The sequence below is a fragment of the Marmota monax genome, unplaced genomic scaffold (genome assembly GCF_021218885.2).
Source record: "Marmota monax isolate L192 unplaced genomic scaffold, Marmota_monax_Labrador192_F-V1.1 WCK01_AAM20220418_F8-fsc00087, whole genome shotgun sequence".
NCBI lineage: Eukaryota > Metazoa > Chordata > Mammalia > Rodentia > Sciuridae > Marmota > Marmota monax.
This window is the reverse complement of record NW_026693476.1, coordinates 5,785,348-5,809,177: the sequence shown is the minus strand read 5'-3', so window position 1 is coordinate 5,809,177 and position 23,830 is coordinate 5,785,348. Positions and strand designations below refer to the sequence as shown.

Sequence of the window (23,830 nt, the reverse complement as noted above, 5' to 3'; positions counted from 1 at the left end):
TATCCATTCTCATAAATTTATTTCTAGATTCAATACTGTCCAAATCAAAATTCAAATAGATTATTTTGGGGGAACTAACAAACCTATTGTAAAATAATCTGGAAATACAGAGGCTTTGGTAGTCAGACAACCTTTAAAAAACAGACAAATTTAGAGGACTTCCTATAAAGCTATAGTAAGACAGTGTTTTAATGGCACACTAACAAACAGATCAGTGTAACAGAATAGAGTCCAGAAATAGATGCACACATAATCTGATTACTTGATTATCAAGCAAATTGCCAAATCAATGCAATGAAAAAAGGAAATTGTCTTTAACAAATGATGCTGATATAAGTTGATATTCACATAGAAAATTGAGCTTCAGTGATTCCTCATTCCATACACAAAAACTACTTTTAGAAGGATCAAAAGCCTAGCATAAAAGCTAAAACCATGGATCTGGGATTTTGGCTCAGTGGTAGAGCATTTGCTTAGCATGAATGAGGCGCTGGGTTTGATCCTCAGCACATAAAAATAAAATAAAATAAAGATATTATGTCCATCTACAACTAAAAAATATATTAAAAAGAAAAGCTAGAACCATAAAACTTTTAGAAAGAAAAGAGTATCTTCATGACTTTGGGATTAGCAAAGTCTTCTTAGGGAAGCTACGAAAAGTATGAACTACAGAAGAAAAAAATTTTTTTTTTGTGGTACCAGGGAATAAACCCAAAGATGTTCTTCCCTTGAGCTATATCACCAGCTCTTTTATTTTTTTACTTTGAGACGAGGTCTTGCTAAATTGCTGAGGTTGGCCTCTTAACTGGTGTTCTTCTTGCCTCAACTTCCTGAATTGTTAGGATTACAGGTCTGTGCCACCATGCCTGTCAAGAAACCTGATATTTTGTACTTCATAAAAAGATTCATAGTGGGGTAGGGAGGGGGACCATGGGAGGAATAGATGAATTCTAGATAGGGCAGAGGGGTGGGAGGGAAAGTGAGGGGGCAGGGACTTAGCAAGGATGGTGGAATGTGATGGACATCATTATCCAAAGTATATGTATAAAGACATGAATTGGTGTGAACATACTTTATATACAAACAGAGATATGAAAAATTGTGCTGTATATGTGCAATAAGAATTGTGATGCATTCCGCTGTCATTTATTTTTTTAAAAATCAATAAAAAAAGAAAAACTTTACATTTCTTTTAATCAAAATACATTAAATAATGAATAGACAAAGTCACAGATTTTGCACTATATATCTAAGAAATTATGTTTAGAATTTATAAAATATTGTTTTACAAACCAAAGTGAAAATGGACAAAACTTTTAAATAGCCATTTCACTAAAAAAGTTATACAAATGACCAATGAAAAATCATTAGTAATTAGGGTAGTTTTCTAATTAAAATCATAATGAGATACCCACTAAAATGACTATTATAATAATTTCAAAAGATAGTAACTAATGTTGGGAGGATGGAGAGAAAACAGTAACCCTTATCCTTTTGCTGCACAAAATGTAAAATGGTGCATCTACTTTGGAAGCACTGTGCCAGTGTCTTCAAAAGTTAAGATCCCAGCAACTTGGGAGACTGAGGCAGGAGGATAGGAAGTTCAAGGCCAGCCTCAACAACTTAGCAAGACTTTGTCTCAAAATAATAATAATAATAAAAAAGGGCTAGGATATAGCTTAGTGGTAAAGCACTCTTGTGTTCAATTCACAGTACCCCTCCCCAAAAGAAGTTATATATAAATTATCATATGACCTAGTAATTCCACTCCTGGATATCTACTCAAGAGGAATGAGAATATATGTCCACACAAAAATTTGTATGCATGTGTTTGTAGTAGCACTATTTATAATATCTGAAAAGTGAAAACAACCCAAATGTTCACTAGCCAATGAATGGATAAATAAAATGTGATATAACGCTACAATGGAATAGTATTCAACAATAAAAAGGGCCAAAATACTGTACACACATGAACCTTAAAAACGTTATGCTACATGAAAGAAACTAGAAAACCAGATGTTATATGACTCCATTTATATGAAATGTCAGCAATGGGCAAATCTATGTAAACAGACAATAGGTTAGTGGTTACCCAGATCTAAGGATTGCGATAGAGATTAACTATAAAAAACAGGAAAGGATGTTATTGGAGGGATGGAAATATTCTAAAACTGGATCGTAGTGATAATAGCATACTAAGTAAATTATTAAAAATTACTGTTATATACTTAAAACAGATGAATTTTATAGTATGTAAATTATACCTCAATAATGTTTTTTAAATAAATAACCAAAGGACTTACATACTTCACAAAAGAAGTAGCTTTCACTGTCAATTTACTAAATCTTTAGTATTGTCCTCTATTTCAAATTATATTTGTGTTTTTCTTTTGTTTTTGAGCCTTTGTTTTTGTTTTTTTTTTTGTTTTTTGTTTTTTTTTATATTTGAAAAATTTATTAATCACAGAAAGATAACAAATAACATATCAGAAATATTACACGTTTAATCAAAGTTATCAATTGTAGGTATGCATAGACACTATAAATAGCATTGACATTTACTTATTTATACATATTTAAATATGACACAGATTCAATTCAGTCTACTATATGATTAGAGCATACAAAAATAAAAAGACAAGAAATTAAAACTAAAATCAACAGATGGAGTAGAACACTACTTTTTATTTTTTAAGTACTTTTTTCTCATCCTGAAGTTTTAAAGTAACCCCACAAACTCTAATTAAATGCTACATAATTATGGGAGAAGGTTCTTATACATTCAACAAATATTAATGAATATCAGAGACTAGACCACATGCTAGATTCTGGGTAATAAACTTGAAATAAGACATTATTTCAAACCTTAAGATGCTAGGAGCCCAGACACCAAGAGCTCTGGTCAGGAAAGAGAAGACATCCATTTAACATTTGGCCCTGCTCCTTAGTATTTTTTTTTTTTTTTTTTTTGTACTGAGGATGGAACTCAGGGACACTTAATTATTGAGCCATGATGCATTCTTTTTATTGTTTTAGGACAGGGTATCACTAAATTGCTTGGGGCCTCACTAAGTTACTGAAGGTGGCTTTACACCTGTGATCCTCCTGCCTCAGCCTCCAAAGTTTCTGGGATTACAGGCATGCACCACCGTGCCCAGCTCCTTACTACTCTTTTTTTTTTTTTTTTTTTTTAATTTTTTATTGTGGGTTGTTCAAAACATTACAAATTTCTTGACATATCATATTCCACACTTTGATTCAAGTGGGTTATGAACTCCCACCTTCACCCCATACACAGATTGCAGAATCACATCAGTTACACATCCATTGATTTACATATTGCCATACTAGTGTCTGTTGTGCTCCGCTGCCTTTCCCATCCTCCACCCTCCCCCCTCCCCACCTCTCCCCTCCCCTCCCCTCCTTTCTCTCTACCCCCTCCACTGTATAACCCTGAGGGTCTCCTTCCATTACCATGCAATTTCCCTTCTCTCTCCCTTTCCCTCCCACCTCTCATCCCTGTTAAATGTTAATCTTCTTCTCCTGCTCTTCGTCCCTACTCTGATCTTAGTTACTCTCCTTATATCAAAGAATACATTTGGCATTTGTTTTTTAGGGATTGGCTAGCTTCACTTAGCATAATCTGCTCTAATGCCATCCATTTCCCTGTAAATTCTATGATTTTGTCATTTTTTAATGCAGAGTAATACTCCATTGTGTATAAATGCCACATTTTTTTTATCCATTCGTCTATTGAAGGGCATCTAGGTTGGTTCCACAGTCTTGCTATTGTGAACTGTGCTGCTATGAACATCGATGTAGCAGTGTCCCTGTAGCATGCTCTTTTTAGGTCTTTAGGGAATAGACCAAGAAGGGGAATAGCTGGGTCAAATGGTGGCTCCATTCCCAGCTTTCCAAGAAATCTCCATACTGCTTTCCAAATTGGCTGCACCAATTTGCAGTCCCACCAGCAATGAACAAGTGTACCCTTTTCCCCACATCCTCGCCAGCACTTGTTGTTGTTTGACTTCATAATGGCTGCCAATCTTACTGGAGTGAGATGGTATCTTAGGGTGGTTTTGATTTGCATTTCTCTGACAGCTAGAGATGGTGAGCATTTTTTCATGTACTTGTTGATTGATTGTATGTCCTCCTCTGAGAAGTGTCTGTTCAGGTCCTTGGCCCATTTGTTGATTGGGTTGTTTGTTCTCTTATTGTCTAATTTTTTGAGTTCTTTGTATACTCTGGATATTAGGGCTCTATCTGAAGTGTGAGGAGTAAAGATTTGTTCCCAGGGTGTAGGCTCCCTATTTACCTCTCTTATTGTTTCTTTTGCTGAGAAAAAACTTTTTAGTTTGAGTAAGTCCCATTTGTTGATTCTAGTTATTACCTTTTGTGCTATGGGTGTCCTATTGAGGAATTTGGAGCCCGACCCCACCGACTATAGATCGTAGCCAACTACGATCAGACGGTGCGTCTCTGATTTGATATCAAGCTCCTTGATCCATTTTGAATTCACTTTTGTGCATGGCGAGAGAAAGGGATTCAGTTTCATTTTGTTGCATATGGATTTCCAGTTTTCCCAGCACCATTTGTTGAAGATGCTATCCTTCCTCCATTGCATGCTTTTAGCCCCTTTATCAAATATAAAATAGTTGTAGTTTTGTGGATTGGTTTCTGTGTCCTCTATTCTGTACCATTGGTCCACCCGCCTGTTTTGGTACCAGTACCATGCTGTTTTTGTTACTATTGCTCTGTAGTATAGTTTGAAGTCTGGTATCGCTATACCGCCTGATTCACACTTCCTGCTTAGCATTGTTTTTGCTATTCTGGGTCTTTTATTTTTCCATATGAATTTCATGATTGCTTCCTCTATTTCTACAAGAAATGCTGTTGGGATTTTGATTGGCATTGCATTAAACCTATAGAGAACTTTTGGTAATATCGCCATTTTGATGATGTTAGTTCTGCGTATCCATGAACAGGGTATATTTTTCCATCTTCTAAGATCTTCTTCTATTTCTCTCTTTAGGGTTCTGTAGTTTTCATTGTATAAGTCTTTCACCTCTTTAGTTAGGTTGATTCCCAAGTATTTTATTTTTTTTGAAGATATTGTGAATGGAGTGGTTGTCCTCATTTCCATTGCAGAGGATTTGTTGCTGATATACAGGAATGCCTTTGATTTATGCATGTTGATTTTATATCCTGCCACTTTGCTGAATTCATTTATTAGCTCTAATAGTTTCTTTGTAGAGCCTTTTGGGTCTGCTAGGTATAGAATCATATCATCTGCAAATAGTGATAATTTAAGTTCTTCTTTTCCTATTTTTATGCCTTTAATTTCTTTCGTCTGTCTAATTGCTCTGGCCAGTGTTTCGAGAACTATGTTGAACAGAAGTGGTGAGAGAGGGCATCCCTGTCTTGTTCCAGATTTTAGAGGGAATGCCTTCAGTTTTTCTCCATTCAGAATGATGCTAGCCTGAGGCTTAGCATAGATTGCTTTTACAGTATTGAGGTATGTTCCTGTTATCCCTAGTTTTTCTAGAGTTTTGAACATAAAGGGATGCTGTACTTTGTCGAATGCTTTTTCCGAATCTATCGAGATGATCATATGGTTCTTATTTTTAAGTCTATTGATGTGGTGAATAACATTTATTGATTTCCGTATATTGAACCAGCCTTGCATCCCAGGGATGAATCCTACTTGATCATGGTGTACAATTTTTTTGATATGTTTTTGTATCCGATTCGCCAGAATTTTATTGAGGATTTTTGCATCTAGGTTCATTAGCGATATTGGTCTGTAGTTTTCTTTCTTTGAAGTGTCTTTGTCTGGTTTAGGTATCAGGGTGATGTTGGCCTCATAGAATGAATTTGGAAGTTCTCCCTCCTTTTCTATTTCCTGAAGTAGCTTGAAAAGTGTTGGTATTAGTTCTTCTTTAAAGGTTTTGTAAAATTCTGCTGTATACCCATCCGGTCCTGGGCTTTTCTTAGTTGGTAGTCTTTTTATGGTTTCTTCTATTTCCTCAATTGATATTGGTCTGTTTAGGTTTTCTATATCCTCCTGACTCAATCTGGGCAGATCATATGACTTAAGAAATTTATCTATGCCTTCACTATCTTCTAATTTATTGGAGTATAAGGATTCAAAATAGTTTTTGATTATCTTCTGTATTTCTGAAGTGTCTGTTGTGATATTGCCTTTTTCATCCCGTATGCTAGTAATTTGAGTTCTCTCTCTTCTTCTCTTTGCTAGCATGGCTAAGGGTCTGTCAATTTTGTTTATTTTTTCAAAGAACCAACTTTTAGTTTTGTCAACTTTTTCAATTGTTTCTTTTGTTTCGATTTCATTAATTTCAGCTCTGATTTTAATTATTTCTTGCCTTCTACTTCTTTTGCTGTTGTTTTGCTCTTCTTTTTCAAGGATTTTGAGATGAAGTATGAGATCATTTATTTGTTGGTTTTTTCTTTTTTTAAGGAATGAACTCCACGCAATGAATTTTCCTCTTAGAACTGCTTTCAATGTGTCCCATAGATTCCGATATGTTGTGTCTGTGTTTTCATTTATCTCTAAGATTTTTTAAATTTCCTCCTTGATGTCTTCTATAACCCATTGATCATTCAGTAACCTATTGTTCATTCTCCAAGTGATGTATGCTTTTTCCTTCCTTCTTTTATCGTTGATTTTCAGTTTCATTCCATTATGATCAGATAAGATGCATGGTATTATCTCTACTCCTTTATATTGTCTAAGAGTTGCCCTGTGACATAATATATGATCTATTTTTGAGAAGGATCCGTGTGCTGCTGAGAAAAAAGTGTAACTGCTTGATGTTGGGTGGTATACTCTATATATGTCAATTAGGTCTAGGTTATTAATAGTGTTATTGAGTTCTATAGTTTCCTTATTCAACTTTTATTTGGAAGATCTGTCCAGTGGCGAGAGAGGTGTGTTGAAGTCTCCCATGATAATGGTATGGTGGTCTATTAGACTCTTGAACTTGAGAAGAGTTTGTTTGACGAACATAGCTGCACCATTGTTTGGGGCATAAATATTTATGATTGTTATGTCTTGTTGGTGTATGGTTCCCTTAAGCAGTATGTAGTGTCCCTCTTTATCCCTTTTGATTAACTTTGGCTTGAAATCTATTTTATTTGATATGAGTATGGACACTCCTGCTTGTTTCCGAAGTCCATATGAGTGATATGATTTTTCCCAACCTTTCACCTTCAGCCTATGTATGTCTTTTCCTATCAAATGCGTCTCCTGTAGGCAGCATATTGTTGGGTCTTGTTTTGTGATCCATTCTACTAGCCTGTGTCTCTTAATTGGTGAGTTTAAGCCATTAACATTTAGGGTTATTATTGAGATATGGGTTGTTCTTCCAGCCATATTTGTTTATTTCTGTTACTAAACATGGTTTGTTTTCCTCTTTGATTATTTTCCCCCCTTTACTGTCCTACCTCCCACTGTTGGTTTTCATTGTTATTTTCCATTTCCTCTTCCTGTAATGCTTTGGCGAGGATGTTTTGAAGAGATAGTTTTCTAGCTGCGAATTCTTTAAACTTTTGTTTATCGTGGAAGGTTTTAATTTCATCTTCCATCCTGAAACTTAATTTCGCTGGATACACAATTCTTGGTTGGAACCCATTTTCTTTCAGTGTTTGAAATATGTTATTCCAGGATCTTCTAGCTTTCAGAGTCCGTGTTGAAAGATCAGCTGTTATTCTGATTGGCTTACCCCTAAATGTAATCTGCTTCCTTTCTCTTGTAGCTTTTAAAATTCTCTCCTTATTCTGTATGTTGGGCATCTTCATTATAATGTGTCTAGGTGTGGATCTCTTATGATTTTGCACATTCGGCGTCCTGTAGGCTTCTAGGGTTTGGGATTCTGTCTCATTCTTCAAGTCTGGGAAGTTTTCTCGTATTATTTCATTGAATAGATTGCTCATTCCTTTGGTTTGGAGCTCTGTACCTTCCTGTATCCCAATGACTCTTAAGTTTGGTCTCTTAATGTTATCCCATATTTCTTGATGTTCTGCTCATGGTTTCTTAACAGTCTTGCTGAGCTGTCTATGTTCTTTTCCAGTTGAAATACTTTGTCTTCATTGTCTGATGTTCTATCTTCTAAGTGTTCTACTCTGCTGGTAGTATTCTCCATTGAGTTTTTAAGTTGGTTTATTGCTTCCTGCATTTCTAGGATTTCTGTTTGTTTGTTTTTTATAACCTCTATCTCCCTGTATAGTTGATCCTTTGCTTCCTGGATTTGTTTGCGTAATTCATTGTCGAAGTGATCTTTCATTGTCTGATTTTGCTGTTTAATGTCTTCCTTGATACTCCAGATCATCTGAAGCATGTATATCCTGAATTCTTTATCTGACATTCCATCTGCTGCAGCTGTTACCTCTTCTAAAGTTGCGTTGACCTGCATTGCTTGTGGTCCTTTCTTTCCTTGTCTTTTCATACTGCTTGCGTATCTTTCCTGCAGGTGCGGGTGGCAGCTCTGCTCTCTCCTTATTCCAATTGGGGTGTCGTGGCTACCACGCCGGCAGGTCACTGGGCCTGTTCTGGGCGCTGGCGGCGGCTCTGTTCTGCCGCTACTCCAATTGGGGTGACAAGTGTACCACGCCGGCAGGCCACCGGGCCTGATCCACCGGTCGGTTGCAGGTTTGCCTACCCTGCAGGCGCGGGCGGCGGCTCTACTCTGCCCTACTCCGAATGGGGTAACGTGTCTGTCGTACCGGCAGGCCACTGGGCCTGTCCCGCTGGTTGGTCGCAGATCTGCCCACCTTTCGGGCACAGGTGGAGGCTCTGCTCTGCCCCTACTCCAATTGGGGTGTCGTGACTACCCCGCCTGCAGGACGCTGGGCCTGTTCCTGGCACGGGCGGCGACTCTGCTCTGCCCCTACTCCAATTAGGGTGGTGTGTGTACCACGCCGGCAGGCTCCTGGGCCTGATCCGCTGGTCTGTTGCAGGTCTGCCTACCTTGGAGGCGCGGGCGGCGGATCTGCCCTGCCCCTCCTACCACGCCTGCGGACCCCTGGGCCTGATCTGCAGGTTGGTCACAGGTCTGCTCACCCTGCGGGCACGGGTGGCGGTTCCGCTCCGCCCCCACTCCAATTGGGGTCACGTGACCACCACACCGGCAGGGCCTGATCCGGGCATGGGAGAAGGATCTGCTCTGCCCCTACTCAAGTTGGGGTGACGTGTGTACCACACTGGCAGGCCACTGGGCCTGACCCGCCAGGCTGTCACAGGTCTGTTTACCTTGCAAGCGCGAACGGCGGCTCTGCCCTGCCCCTCCTACCACTCCCATGTACCACTGGGTCGCGGGTCTGCCCACCTTGCGGGTGCGGGTGGCCGCTCCGCTCCTTCCCCTCTCCAATTGGGGTCACGCGGTCACCACGCTGGCGAGCCGCTGGGCCTGCTCCGGGTGCTGGCGGCGGCCCGTCTCTTCCCCTCTGGCTCGACGACAAATTGAGGAGACTCGGGTGTCTGTGCCTCACCCCCCCTACCAGGAGACCAACTGTTTATGTTGCCGCTGGTATTGATGAAGTTCTCTCCTCCGCCGCTTTCTGATGACATCAGATCTCTGCCATGTTGGTATCCTGTGCGAATGGCAGCATTTCGTTCCCCTTGCCGGGCAACCAAAGCAACGGGTGAGTCCTGACCGGCCCTCAGCAGGACCCGGACCGAGAAGCAGTTTCTGCGGGCTCCTAGCCCCTGGCCAGGGAAGTTCCGGGAGCCGGAACTCGGCCGCTCCGTGCTCGGTGTAAGCTCCTATAAGTGTAGGCTCCAAGAAGCAGTCCCCGCGGGCTCAGTTCCGGGAGCCGGAATTCGGCCGCTTAGTGCTTGGTGTATGCTCTGATAGGAGCAGGGTCCAAGAAACAGCCTCCGCAGGCTCCGCAGCCCTGGGCCAGGGCGGTTCTGGGACGGTTCCGGGACGGTTCCGGGAGCAGGAACTCGGCCGCCCCGCGCTCGGTGTTCGCTCCGATAAGATCAGGTTCTAAGAAGCACCCAGGCACTGAACCCTAGCAATCTGTCTGCAAGCCGCAGGCGAATTGCAGCCTGAAATTACCTGTTCTATGGCTGAATGAGCTGCGGTCAGTTGAAAACAGGTATGGTGACGTCAGCTTTCCAACATGGTGGCTGCTGGCCTCCTCTGTGGTCTGACCGGTGTGGAGAACCGAGATGGACCGCTTCCTTCCCCCGTCTCAAACCCAGAATTCAGCCCTGAGTACAGTGCTTGCACGGCTGGCAGAAACTGCAGCGCTGTATCCCTGCATCGCTATCTCCTCGTTTCCCAGCGCGCGCAGCAGACTCTAGCCGCGGGGCGATTTGCTGAATAAGCAGTGTTACCCTCCGTGCGACAAACCTCTCGCGTTTGAGTCCCCGTAGCCAATCCTCGTGCGATGGAAATCCTTCCTCCAGGTTCCGGAGCACCCCACTATTGCTGGAAATTCCTAACAAGATATCCTTTAGCCGTCCTGACTTGTCATACTCCCACACAGTGAAGCAGCACACGGGGGCAATGCACTCCCCTCGCCGCCATCTTCCTTCCCTCTGAGCCTTTGTTTTTGATTGTCCAATTTTTTTTTTTTTTTAAGATGATGCTAGGGGTCCAACCCAGGGCCTTGCACATTCTAGGCAAATGCTCTATTTACTACTGAGCTACACTCCCAGCTCCAAAATAAACCTATTAAATTTGACATCCTCCTCACCTCACACCTCTCTTTCTATCATGTATACCATCCTCCTAATCATCTGGACCCAAATCCTTGCAATCACATTTGCTTCTTCTTCTCTTGTTGCTTTATTTCCTATATAGTTTCTAAGCCCTGTTGCTTTTATCTTTTTCCTGTTTTGCCAATATATTATTATTCAGAATACTCAATATATAGAAAAAACTGACAGAATTTTGCCGTGACACACACACACACACACACACACACACACACACATATGTCTTTCTGTGGGGATGGATATATCCATCCCCACATTGTGATATTATAATTAACATTTTGCTACATTTGCTTTTTTTTTTGGTGGGGGAGGGCGGTTTACTGGAGAGTAAACCTAGGGCCTTGAGCACACTGGGCAGACTCTACCACTAAACTTCAACCCCAGCCTACACTTGCTTTTTCGCATAGCTATCTAGTTATCTATTTTCTTCTATCCATGCTTTTTCCTTTATATTATATCTTCTTCATTCTTTTGATTACCATGCATATTTGAGTATTCTTGATCTTTCTTCCTCTACTTAATTCTATCCCTTAAATATATCTTTTATGCCAATGGTATGAAAATAGTGGTACTCAAACTATCTATTGATATACAGGAAGAGAATGTTAGAACTTATTTTCCATAATATAATTATTACAAATATATATAAATATAAATGTATTACTATATGTAAATTAAGCTTCATTATCATTTTCTGTGCAGATTGGTAACAGCATTCTTACTCATTCCATATGTCAAATTATCACATGTGCTACTTGCAGTATCTGAGGGACAAATTAGTATGACACTGTTCAGTGGCAAGGTACTGATAATTATTTAATTGCTTCCTTTTTAAACATCTGGTTTTATATATGCTTGTTTTATTCATATTAGAGTAATACATATGTACACGTAAATAAATTTATATATGTCTTGTGAGTATATGTTCAAATTTTTACAGAGAAGCCTGCAGGATCAAAAACCTTCAATACCACTAAATTAATACTAATACCACTAAATTATACCCAATTAATACCACTAAATTAATATTTTTAAAATGTAACTACCTCTCCCTTGCTCTCTATTGTCACCCAGACTCCTTGGTAAAAAGCATAAAGATTATTTTTAATAACTGAACCATATTCTGTATTTTCTTTTCAAAATATTTTCATGTCATAAATCTGATGTAGTAATGTTTTTTCCTTTGTCATATGCCCATTTCTTCTGTTAGGAACTAAACTTGTTCCCTGTGTCTTCCTGGCTTATACATACTATTCTTCTAAGCTCAAATCTAAAATATGATTTCTTTTTTTGTACCAAGGATTGAACGTAGGGGCATTTAACCATTAAGTCACATCCCTGGTACATTCTTTTTATGTTTTATTTTGAGATAGGGTCTTGCTAAGTTACTTAGGGCCTCACTAGGTTGCTAAGTCTGGCCTCGAACTTTGCGATGCTCCTGGTTTAGCCTCCCAACCTGATGGGATTACAAGCATGTGCCCTCGCCCAACTTAAAGTATAACTTCTTATCCTCTTCTGTCTTTCTTTTCCATGTCAAAATTAATGTTCTCTTCTTTATACTCAGTATGACTTATATTGTATCATAACATAATACCATGTTTTTTTTTGACTTTGTACTTTGAACCCAGGAGTGCCTTATCACTGAGCTACATCCCTAGTCTTTTTTTTTTTTTTTTGGCTTTTATTGTTGTTTGTTTGTTTGTTTTGAGAGAGGGTCTTACAAATTTTCTAGGCTGGCCTTGAACTTGCAATCCTCTTTGCCTCAACCTCCTGAGTCACTGGGGTTACAGGCATGTGCCACCGAGCCCTGCCAGATACCACAGTCTTAAAGAACAATGGTTTTGTCTTATTAAATTGTGTATTCCTTCAGTAGAGATTTAAATGTTTGGAAAGAGGGAGAGAAGAAAGGTAGGAATAAAAAGCGGAAGGAGAAAGGAAGGGAAGGAAGGCAGGAAAGAAGCTACTGTCTTCTGAATTAATTTGGTCACCTTCCTTGGAAATATTTTTTAATTCTGTTAGGTTTGGGAAAGGGCAATAAACAGTAAGCCTGTCTTCATTTACTAGTTGGGAATCAAGAGAAAAATAAGACACAGGCAAACAGATGAGATCAGAATGCCAGTTGAGTGAGTGTGACTTCAGCCCTGCGGCTATGTGGGCTTAATGATATTTTATTTACCCTTACAGGAGGCAGAGCTAAGCACTCAGTCTCTAGCTGCTGTGTTCAACCGCAGGTCTCCTCCCATGAGGCAGGCATGGCAGAGGACAGACCAGAAATGCACCTCTGCAGGCAGGTGGCATCCAAAACAAGAGACTCTGGAGTCTCTAGCTGAGCAAGCATATTGAGTTGTTCTGTAAAACTCACAAGTCAGATAAGACATCCACTTATCATTGGGAAGAAAGTAAAGGGGCTTAGGAAAACTAAAAATGTTTCTTTCTTTCTTTTACCTCTGTGAAATTTGAAGAATTAGGATGACTATATCCCCCTAATTCCCTTTGCATTAAAGATGACCATACATCTTGGTTGGCTTATTCCATCTTATTCCTGTTGTCCCAGAATAATTAATAGTTCCCCATTTTATTCTGAAAGTGAGCAATACATTATATGGTCATCTTTCTTAAAAGAAGCACAATTGCATTCAGTATGCTAGGAATGTTTGAACTCCTTTAATGTAAGGCTCCTCTCATCCCCATAACTGGGTACCGCTTTCTAACATTTTCTGTACTGGCAGGGAACCCACAAGTGGAACATTGAGCCTCTTAGTTTTCTGCTCAGCCAACTTGTTTTACTTTCTCCATATACTGTGTCTCCCCTCTCAATAGGGAGAGCATAGCTCCCACAGTAGTCTTATTTTCAGGATAGACTTTATCTGACTCGCATTGATGTTCTCCAGAGTGCTTTTCATCAAGTACATACTGAAACAAGAATAACAACAATAACAGTATTTTAGTTTAAGATATTGTTTGCCTCTGCGGAACATTTAAGATCTAGGAAGTCCTTACAGTTTCTAATACTTGCCCTTTCCTGTCCAGTCTTCTGATATTCAGAACCCAACTGTGTCTTTCCACTGTGTGTGATGGTTTAATTGATGTACATGTTTATCTTCCATTCAAATTAAATAATTAGTGTTTTGGTTTAAGTAGTTATCTTAAAAATACAGCATCAGGAATCCATTCTACTCTCAACCCACCCCATTTCTCTTACCATGAAAGAAAGATTAAATTTTTACTAAAGGCTGCTTATAAATGTATTGAATGTTGATGTCATTTTGGTGCTTAGAGAATGATAAAAGAAAATTACCAACTGAATAGATTTCCACTATGAGAAAGCAATTGTAATTCATACACTTAAATAAGAAAATCCTATTTTGGGAAGAGAAAAGAAAAAAGGATAAATTCATGGGCGGGTTAGAACCAGCCAGCTGCTTTATGTGCTAAAAATAGTTTTGCCTTTGGAATCAGCTTGTTGGGGAAATGTTCAGAAAAGATGGTTAGGTTAGGTCTTTCCTATCTCAAAATAAATACATTATTCTTGTCCCTAATCTTCCCATAGTTTTTACACTATCCTTTTTACAACCCAAGTTAAAAACAAACAAACAAAAAGGCATCTTAAGGACTATATCTCCTATTTTACTCTTTAGTGACTGCAGTATTCTGACTTTTGCCTCTTTTCATTGAAACTGCTTTTCTTAAAGTTACCCTTAATCTGATTGCTAAATCTGGTGGACTATAGCCTTTCCTGACTGACAGCTTTTCAAAGCATCTGTGAATGTTGATCATGCCTTTTTGTTTCACTTTCTTTGATACTTTCCCTCTGACTATTCTTACTTTCTCCATCTGTTCACTGAAATGTCAGTGCTCCTAAGGTTCTATTCTTCACCTTTCTCTCTTCACAGTTTAGGTGATCTCCATGACTTTAATCACTATGTCTCCCAAATCTTTTTCTTTCTGTATTTCTCTTTTGAGTACCAGGTTCATATTACCAGAAGCTTGTTAGCTATCTATACCAGGATGTTCTAGGGCCACACACACAGAGCACCTTCCCCTCCTGTCTTGACAAACGGCATGACATCTCCCAGTGGCTAAGCCCAAACTAGCTATCATCCCCAACTTTTTCCTGTCTCCTTTTTGATGTCATTAATTACCAAGCTCTAACATTTTTTTCACATTTCCCCACTTTTTTATTGCTGTATTATGAGTGTACAAAATGATGAGATTTGTTGTTATATATCCACACATGCATACAGTGTAACAATATAATTTGGCCAATATCATTCCCTAGCACTTGCCCCTTCCCTCCCCATCTCACACTCCTTGGTCCCTTTCCTCTACTCATCTTCCTTTGCTTTTTATGTGATCACCTCCCTCTTGCCCCCATTTTCTTTCCTTTCCTCTCTAGCTTCACATATGAAAGAAAACATAACAACCCTTGACCTTTAGTTTGACTTATTTGCCTAACATAATGCTCTCTAGTTCCATCCATTTTCCTGCAAATTACATAATTTCATTTATCTTTATGGTTGAATAAAACTCCATATTTTTTATCCATTCATCCATTTTTAAGGTTTATTTTTTAGTTGTAGTTGGACACAGTATCTCTTTTTTTTTTAAGTTGTTGATGGACCTTTACTTTATTTATTTGTATGTGATGCTGAGAATCAAACCCAGTACCTCGCACATGCTAGGCAAGTGGGCTACCACTGAGCCACAACCCCAGCCCTGGACACAATATCTTTATTTTATTTATTTATCTTTATGTGATGCTGAGGATTGAACCCAGGGCCTCGAATTTTTTAGGCAAGTGCTCTACCACTGAGCCACAACCCCAGCCCATTTATCCATTGTTGATTCCGGAGTTTGGCTATTGTGAATTGTGCTGTTGTGACCATGGGTATGCGTGTATCTCTGTAGTATATTGACTTTAATTTTAAGTTCTATCAATTCTAAAGTTCTAAGTGGTACCCTGCAAAAAAAAAAAATTATTTTTTGAAAATAAAAGTATAAGACATCATTGTATAATTTGTGGATTTTAAAAAAAAATCCTTCTTCTTAACTCCTATATGTAATTGATAACATTAAAGTTCTAAACTTTATAATTTAAAAACTTGTTTCTTGAGTATTCATTGGTGCTATGCAGTATACTAGGCATCTTATTGTATTTTATTTCGTTCCATTCTATTCCTATTCCATTTCCAATCCTGGGGGTCAAACCCAGGGCACAAGTAAGTCATAGTTACTTTTACCAGATAGTTGGTATCATTCCTTTTCACTCCCCACAAAAGCTTGTGTTTATCTTCATCTGTCACTTGCCTCTTCTGTCTTCCTGTCTATAGACTATGAACTCCTTGAGGTCAAGAACCATATTGTGGGGCTGGGGTTGTAGCTGAGTTGGTAGAGCATTTGCCTTGCATGGGTTCCCTCCTCAGCACCATACAAAAACAAATAATTAAAATAAAGGTATTGGGCTGGGGATGTGGCTCAAGTGGTAGTGTGCTCGCCTGGCATGTGAGGGGCGATGGGTTCTATCCTCAGCACCACATAAAAATAAAATAAAGATGTTGTGTCCACCGAAAACTAAAAAATAAATATTAAAAAATTCTCTCTCTCTCTTTAAAAATAAATAAATAAGTAAAGGTATTGTGTCTGTCTACAACTAAAAAAAATGTATTTTTTTTTTAAAAAAAGTACCATATGGTGATTCTAACTTCGATTTCTATATAATAAAGAAGGAGAGGGAAAGAAGAGATAGAAAGAAGGGGAAAAAGGAAGAAAGAAAGGAAATGAATGAATGAATCCACCCGTTAGTGTATAAAATTATTAGGTAGTTTAGTTTCGCTTTTATTACCTTCATTTTTAAAAGGCAATAATGAACTGCTTCTTTATCAACATTAATCTACCATGCAAAAAAGCTGAAATGACATTAGTGGTGAGAGTTTAAAATTACTAATATTAACTCTGAAGATAAATTGCTACATTTGTTTGCTATCCTAAAGAAGAGCTGTACTTAATCTGTTAGTTTCTAATTGCTATAAGTAAAATGCTAAATCAACTTCCAAATTAACACCGGAGTATATTTATGTGGCTCTTTCATCCTTATTAATTATTAATGTTCTTTTTATTGAATGTTGCAGATTTTTCAGATATTAAGTGTATTGTTTCAAGTGTGTCTATAGCTCCTTCACTTTTCCAGCCTTCTCTAAAGACAATGTGAGTCCACTTGTAGTACATTGTTGAATTAACCCATACTCAGCTCCATTCAGTCCCCTTACTATTTCAAGAAAATGTCTAGTAAAGAAAAAAATAACAATCTTATAATGCTTTGATGATATTATTATTGTGCATTTTTACAGATATAATTAAAAATTCCTTCCTATGTAACAATTAGTTGGTGATAAAATATCACACCTGGTTAACTGATGACTGTGAGCTTTGTAGCTACAGAGGATCAAAATGAACTGAAGTATATCACGTACTTCTCATCCTACCACCATTTTCACATAATTATTTGAACTGTACCACTATTCTTGTTTGTTCCCCTCAAACATTCCAACCAAATTTTTAGAAGGAAATCCCCCCTAAACTTTTAAACCACCAAACAATATATATGTAATAACATATGCAGGAGAATAGGGGCAGGGGATTTCAGAATTTTTCTAGTAGGCTAGAAGTTATTCATGTATTCTTTTATCCTGAATGCAGAATAATAATTTTTATTAGGGCAAACAGTTTAGAAAACTTGTCTCTTTCATTAATAAGTTTCTTCATATATTCTAATCCTGTTTGCTATCCAGCATGGCAAAGTACGTGTTTCAGCATAGCAGAAGCACTCTGAAGAATTGAAAATAAGCCAGGTGTGATGGCACACACCTCTAATCCCAGCGGTTTGGGAGGCAGAGGCTGGAAGATTGTGAGTTCAAAGCCAGCCTCAGCAATTTAGTGAGGCCCTAAGCAACTCAGTGAGACCCTGTCTCTAAATAAAATACAAAATAGGGCTGAAGATGTGGCTCAGTGGTCGAGTGCCCCTGAGTTCAATCCCTGGTACCTTCCACCCTACAAAAAATAAAAAAATTAAAAATAAAAGTATAAGACATCATTGTGTATCTTGTGGATTTTTAAAAAAATTCCTTCTTCTTAACTCCTATATGTAATTGATAGCACTAGAACTACCTGCTAGGAACATTCCTACAAGTTTGATCCATGTCTGACTATTGAGATGGTTCTTCATAAACCTTAACTTTTCAAGGAATGCAAAGTGGGAAGGAAAAAAAGATTCTTTCTTGACAAAGTCAGTTTATATTGGAAAGGCCAGAATTTTTTTTTAACTACCAGAAATTTACTATCAGTTTTTCTCACTATATTTTTTTAACTTAGAATAGATAATATATGAGTGCTCAGCATAGGTCCATGATAGAGGGCCTGCCAGGAATTAGTGCAAGGTCAAGCACCACCATAAACAAACAAACAAACAAACAAAAAACACTTTAAAAGCAAAGCTGGACATGGTAGCACATGCCTATAGTCCCAGCTACTCTTAAGATTGAAGCAGAAGGATCACTTAAGCCCATAAATTTGAGACTATCCTGGGCAACAGACATTCCCTCTTAAAACAAACTAAAACACCAAAAACCTAAAGAGCAAACAAAAAAAGAGTGCAAAGTAAGATATTTCTTTGTTACTATTAGTACAGAATACACAGCTACAGGCTACTCAAAGCACTATGGTAGTTAAACTGGTGTTATTTCAGATGCACAGGTCAAGTTAATGCAGGTGCTTGCTTAGGTTTTAAACAAATCCAGATTACTCACTTGAAATGGCAAAAATCCAAGGCTGAGCTTTCCTCAGAAGAGAAGTGGGTCAGAATGTAATAACAGAAATTATTATGCATAATAGTGAAGAATTTAACAAGCAACTGCTACTTGTATTAGGCTACAGAGTAAGTGTATATCACATCAGCATTACCAGGCTTCTTAAATAAAAGAAATAGTCAATGGTTTTTAATAATTATTATATTTTATGATTTATAAGTCAGATAAACGATTTTTAGTTTAATGTCATCTTTTGTTCTAGGATTTCTAATTACTTGCTGAGATACACACTGGTTACTGAAGAAGCTTCTGTGACTTAAATTGTGTTTATTCTTTGAAAGTGAACTCTCATCTTTCTAACTCCCAAGTATTAGTGAAATAAAGTGAGCAAACTTATACATTGATAATTCTTTGATTTTGAATCTAGCATTTCATTCATTTTTCTTTGCTTACAGAACTTCCTTATGGCTGGGAGAAGATAGAGGACCCTCAGTATGGGACATACTATGTTGAGTAAGTTTGTTATCTCAGTTAATGTTCTCTCAGATGTTCTCCTTTCAGCATACACTTTTAGGGAATACTAGATATAGCACTTCTTGCTTCTGTGAATCTAGTGTGTGCATGTTTCAGCTAGTGCTCAATAAATGAGCACTTACTTCACTGACCTCGAACCTCCCAGAAATTGGCTTTGAATTTCTAAATATAGAAAGTAAGAGGTGGAAGCCTGGTATGTGCCTGTAATCCCAGCTCCAGAGGAGGCTGAGGCAGGAGGATCACTTGAACTCTGGAATTTAAGACCAATCTGGGCAACATAGTGAGATCCTATCTCAAAAAGAGACAGGTTGCTTTGAGGGTTAGTTGCTGGAGATAATGTCATTGCTTCTATACCTTTAAAGAGAAAAGCAGTAGATAGAAAACTGAAATGAGGGCACTGGATAGAAGAACTCTTGAGGTCACTTCCAACACTACCAGTGTGTATGCTCCTGAAAACAATTAAAGGACTTTAAGGGCATGGTAACATCAGGATCCAACATTTTGAAATACACAATTAAAAGTGTGTTCTCCTTTGAGTTAATAAAAGAAGGCTTAGTATTTTTTTCAGGGGTGAACGTTGCTTCTTATGTAACTGTTACGGTTAAGTATAAATGTGTGTCAGAGAGGAGCACAAAACACCTGCATGTTATCCAGAGAAATTAGACCAGTGTCACAACTGATTTTTCTTTTTCTGATCACTACATTGTTACAACCATTAGAATAGCCTTCTTTCCCAAATGCTACAGATAGGATTTCAACCCTAGGTGTCTTGTATCAACAAAAATTGTATCAGGAACATAACTATTTACCTAGAACTCAGAGTCTGAACCTACTGCCTGAGTGGCGAAGGCAAAAATGATATTTTCACTTGGAAAAATAACAAGCACAAAAATCTAGGTTGTTTCAGTTTGTTTTGTTGGTACTGGGGATTGAACCTTCAGGTGCTTTAGTACTGAACCACATACCCAGTACTTTTTCTATTTCTTTATTTTGAGACAGAATCCCATGAGGTTGCTGAGGCTGGCTTCAAACTTGTGATCCTCCTGCCTTAGCCTCCTGAGTCGCCGTGATTACAGATGTGCACCACTGCACCTGTGTAAAATCTTCTAGTTTTATGAGTGCTTTCTAATTTTTCAACACTTGTTGACATAGAACAATGCCATTTCCTGGCAATTATTCCTAAAGTAAGATCTCTGGCTTTTACTGTAGTCTTTAAAATATAGGTCATTACCGAGTCACTCTGGTTAGAGAGATTTTTGGATTTCCTTAAAATCCAATATGTATCCTAAGAAAGCAACTCAATTAGATTGACCTTTAGGTGTATAACTTCACAGTTGCAGCTTGTTGGTTCTTTTCAATAGCTATACTGATTTTCTTTCCATTGTGTTACTTAATATGTTGATGATACTGATGAAATGTGATATGAAGAGTATACAGCAGCTCTTTTGTTATTTTTTCTAAGGCATATTTAGTTTTAAAAAAAGGAAAAAAACAGCTGTCTTTCAAGTCAAAGGGGTATTTGAAAGCCAACTGAAAAGGCTTTATGGAATTTTTTTTCTTCCTCTTATAGTTTAGCCTATTTAAATTGGGCTTCAATAAACTATTATTTGCCATTGACACTGCTGAACATTTCTGAGATAATGATTCTCATTATTAGCCATTCCAAGTAAATTTGAATACATGGGCAAGAGGTGAAAGTCATTTGCCTGTTATAAAATCTTGAGATGAATGATCTTGTTCCCATTAAGCAAGAATATAATATTGAAGCAACTTTAGGGCAAATCCTGAAGTGACATGCTCCCAGTTGTCATGGAGGTACGTGGAACAGCCTGAATTAAAAGCAACAACATCAGCAGTAGCACTGAGATTTTGTGTGATTATTCCCAGAATGAGCTCATTTACAGGAAGATAATTTATTAGATTAAGAAAGAGCAGACAGTACTCAAGATGCACATTAGTATGGAGTCAGCTGAGCTACAGAGTGTGGCTTGATTCCCAGATGAGCTACATTTTGAATCTCAACTGTAGTAATCTGCAGTGAGTTTACTGATGGAGATAAAAAGCTGTTACTTGAATGGCTACTCTTTGGCTCTCTTACTTTGTCAAACCAGATGGCACAATGATTGCTTTTGGCAGGAGCCTTTGAGGAGTAACAACAACTGCAATAGCATTTTTTTTTCTACGTGAATTTTTATTTTAAAGGGTGATATTCTGAAATGGATTATTTTTTTAAATGAATTTGTTTCAGAATTTAATGATAGGACTTTACAAAATATTTACATATTTAAAAATCTTGGCTTTATTGTATCATATTAAAGGCGTCTTGGGCTGGGATTGTTGGCTCAGTGGTGGAGTGCTTGCCTAGCATGTACGAGGCACTGGGTTCGATTCTCAACACCACATATAAATAAATTAAATAAAGATTCATCAACAATTTAAAAAAAAATTTTAAAAAGGCCTCTGATATATATCTGGTTTCTTATCTCAAATTCTTCATGAATTTGTTGAGATAAATTTCTAAAATCTAGATATTAGACACAAAATTGTGATACAGATATTCCAAATATATATTATATGTTTAATTATGCTTATCTGCAACCCTTATTTAATTTTTCTGACAATCTATGATATTCTTTCTTAGGAAGAAAATTATTTATGGAATATCTCTAACTCCCTGGCTAATTATACGGAAAACAAAATCTGTTACATCTTATTTGTTTGTTACATCTTAATAATATGTGTATATAAGTAACTAAATGAAAAGGAGAGTATTTTCATTTTTTGTTTTGTTTTAGTCTGAATAATTTAAGGTAACAGATGCACTTAACTTTCTTCATTAAGTCTTCTATTCTTTTGTCAGAGAATTTTCAGGAAAAAGATTTATCATATGCATACTTCTACCCTCTTCTCCCACACATTACAGAGGATATAAATACAAAACACTACTTTTTATGGTCTAATGCCTGGGTGGCAAAATGAGTCATTCTAGATAATAATGTTAAAGGGAGCCAAGGGTTCTTTCTAAACAGATTTGTTCTTTTCTGAGTGTCAGTCTTTAGTTTGTTTGGTTTTTTTCTTAAGAATATGTAAAATGTCAGTACCCAGTAATTTTTTTAAAAACCTTAGATTTAATAAAAACCTAAGAATTTCATTTTCACAGAGGTTTCAACAGTTAACTTAATGTGCCTCTGTTAGTTTGAGGCAGAAGCATGCTTAAGCTTTAGTGAAATTGGAACCCAGAGGATCTCCAGTGGAACTTGCCATATTTAGAGTTCTGAAATTAAACAGCCACATTTGTTGTGGAATTTATATGCCCTAGAAGCCTAAATGACAAAGAAACCTAACATTTTTTTCTATATGCTATTTATTTTGACCCTGCTGCCCTTTCACCACTATCACCATAATGTTCACAAATGACAAAGTATATATCTGATTTATGTAGCTATTTATATGTAGATTTTATAATAGTAAGCCTGTCCAAAAACAATAATATCCTGAAACTCTCATGATCTGATGTTTAATTGTTACCCAGTAATGTCAATTGTTAAAGTGGACTTTACTGGAAAACGTATCATTTGGCTAAAATGTCTTTGTGGCAGTGCTAAATATGGTTCCCATTATTTCTACGTTAGACCTAATAGTTTTACACATATTTTTATTAATTTATTTTTTAACATCAGTGTGTTCACTTAACTGACTCTCACTGTATTCCCTGTGTAAAACAACTGCTGCCCATGGAATGTTGAGTTCTATTGGCTAATGACCTGCCCTCTGGTCTTCCCACATCCTTCTACTTTCCCTCAGATTTCTCTGCTTTCCAAGAGTCAGTTGGGACTGTTCCTGATCATAAGTGCTAGTTAAACTTATCTTGTACTCATAAAACTAAATTATTATATAACTGTGAAGAAATGTAAGTGTAAAAGGAAAGAGTTATTCTATAAGGCAGTGTGATAAAACAAAGTCATTTTTCTTAGTTGCTACTGAATTGACGTGGGCAAGTGATATGCTATGATATTCTTCAAAAAGTTCTTCAAAAGTATCTCTACAGCTTGCTTCATTTTGGAGAAACTTAAAACCCTACTATCATTAACTTCCTTTAAAAAAATTTTTTTTAACTGACCAATTTACCAGCACTTTTTATTACATTTGGTAAGGTTTTTAGTGGAGTTTCGACAGTTGTTACTCATTATATTGACTGGATTTACCGAGAAGCTACAGTTAATGTGTCTCATAAGCTTCAGTAGCTTTGACTTCCAGGTTCCTTCTGCGGGCCTTTTTATCTCTGTCAGTCTCTCTGTGTTCTGTAACCTATTGAATACATACATATCAATCTCTTAATCTATGGTGACAAAATGGTATGATGGTCTATTTTAAAATATGTAATTTTCTCATATTTTTCTTCATTTTATAGTCACCTTAACCAGAAAACCCAGTTTGAAAATCCAGTGGAGGAAGCCAAAAGAAAAAAGCAGTTAGGACAGGCTGAAATTGGGTCTTCAAAACCAGGTAAAACTTTGTGTTTGAACTATTCTTCTAAAAATCAATTGTGAAATTTGTGTGCTGAGTTAATAAAAATGAGTTTGAACTTTTCATTGCTAGGGCTTTGAAATTGAACATACAGTGTCTAATTGTTGCCACTAAAAAGATATGAATAGTCTTAATAAAACATCTGAACATTGTGAGAATACTGAGATTTTTCTCATGACTGTATAAAAAAATATGAAATTATTGGAAGGAATGGAGAGAT

The 23,830-nt window shown here is 37.5% G+C and overlaps 1 protein-coding gene across 3 annotated transcripts in view; it reads left to right on the top strand.

The window, feature by feature from the left end:
- The window catches only part of Magi3 (membrane associated guanylate kinase, WW and PDZ domain containing 3), a 255,744-nt gene that overhangs the window by 188,343 nt on the left and 43,571 nt on the right, over positions 1 to 23,830 (top strand). For all 3 annotated transcript variants that reach the window (XM_046458287.2, XM_046458286.2, XM_046458288.2), the window contains exons 7-8: positions 19,005 to 19,062; positions 23,495 to 23,589. In XM_046458287.2, the coding sequence (XP_046314243.1) occupies positions 19,005 to 19,062; positions 23,495 to 23,589 (153 nt within the window). The remainder of the gene's footprint in view (positions 1 to 19,004; positions 19,063 to 23,494; positions 23,590 to 23,830) is intronic.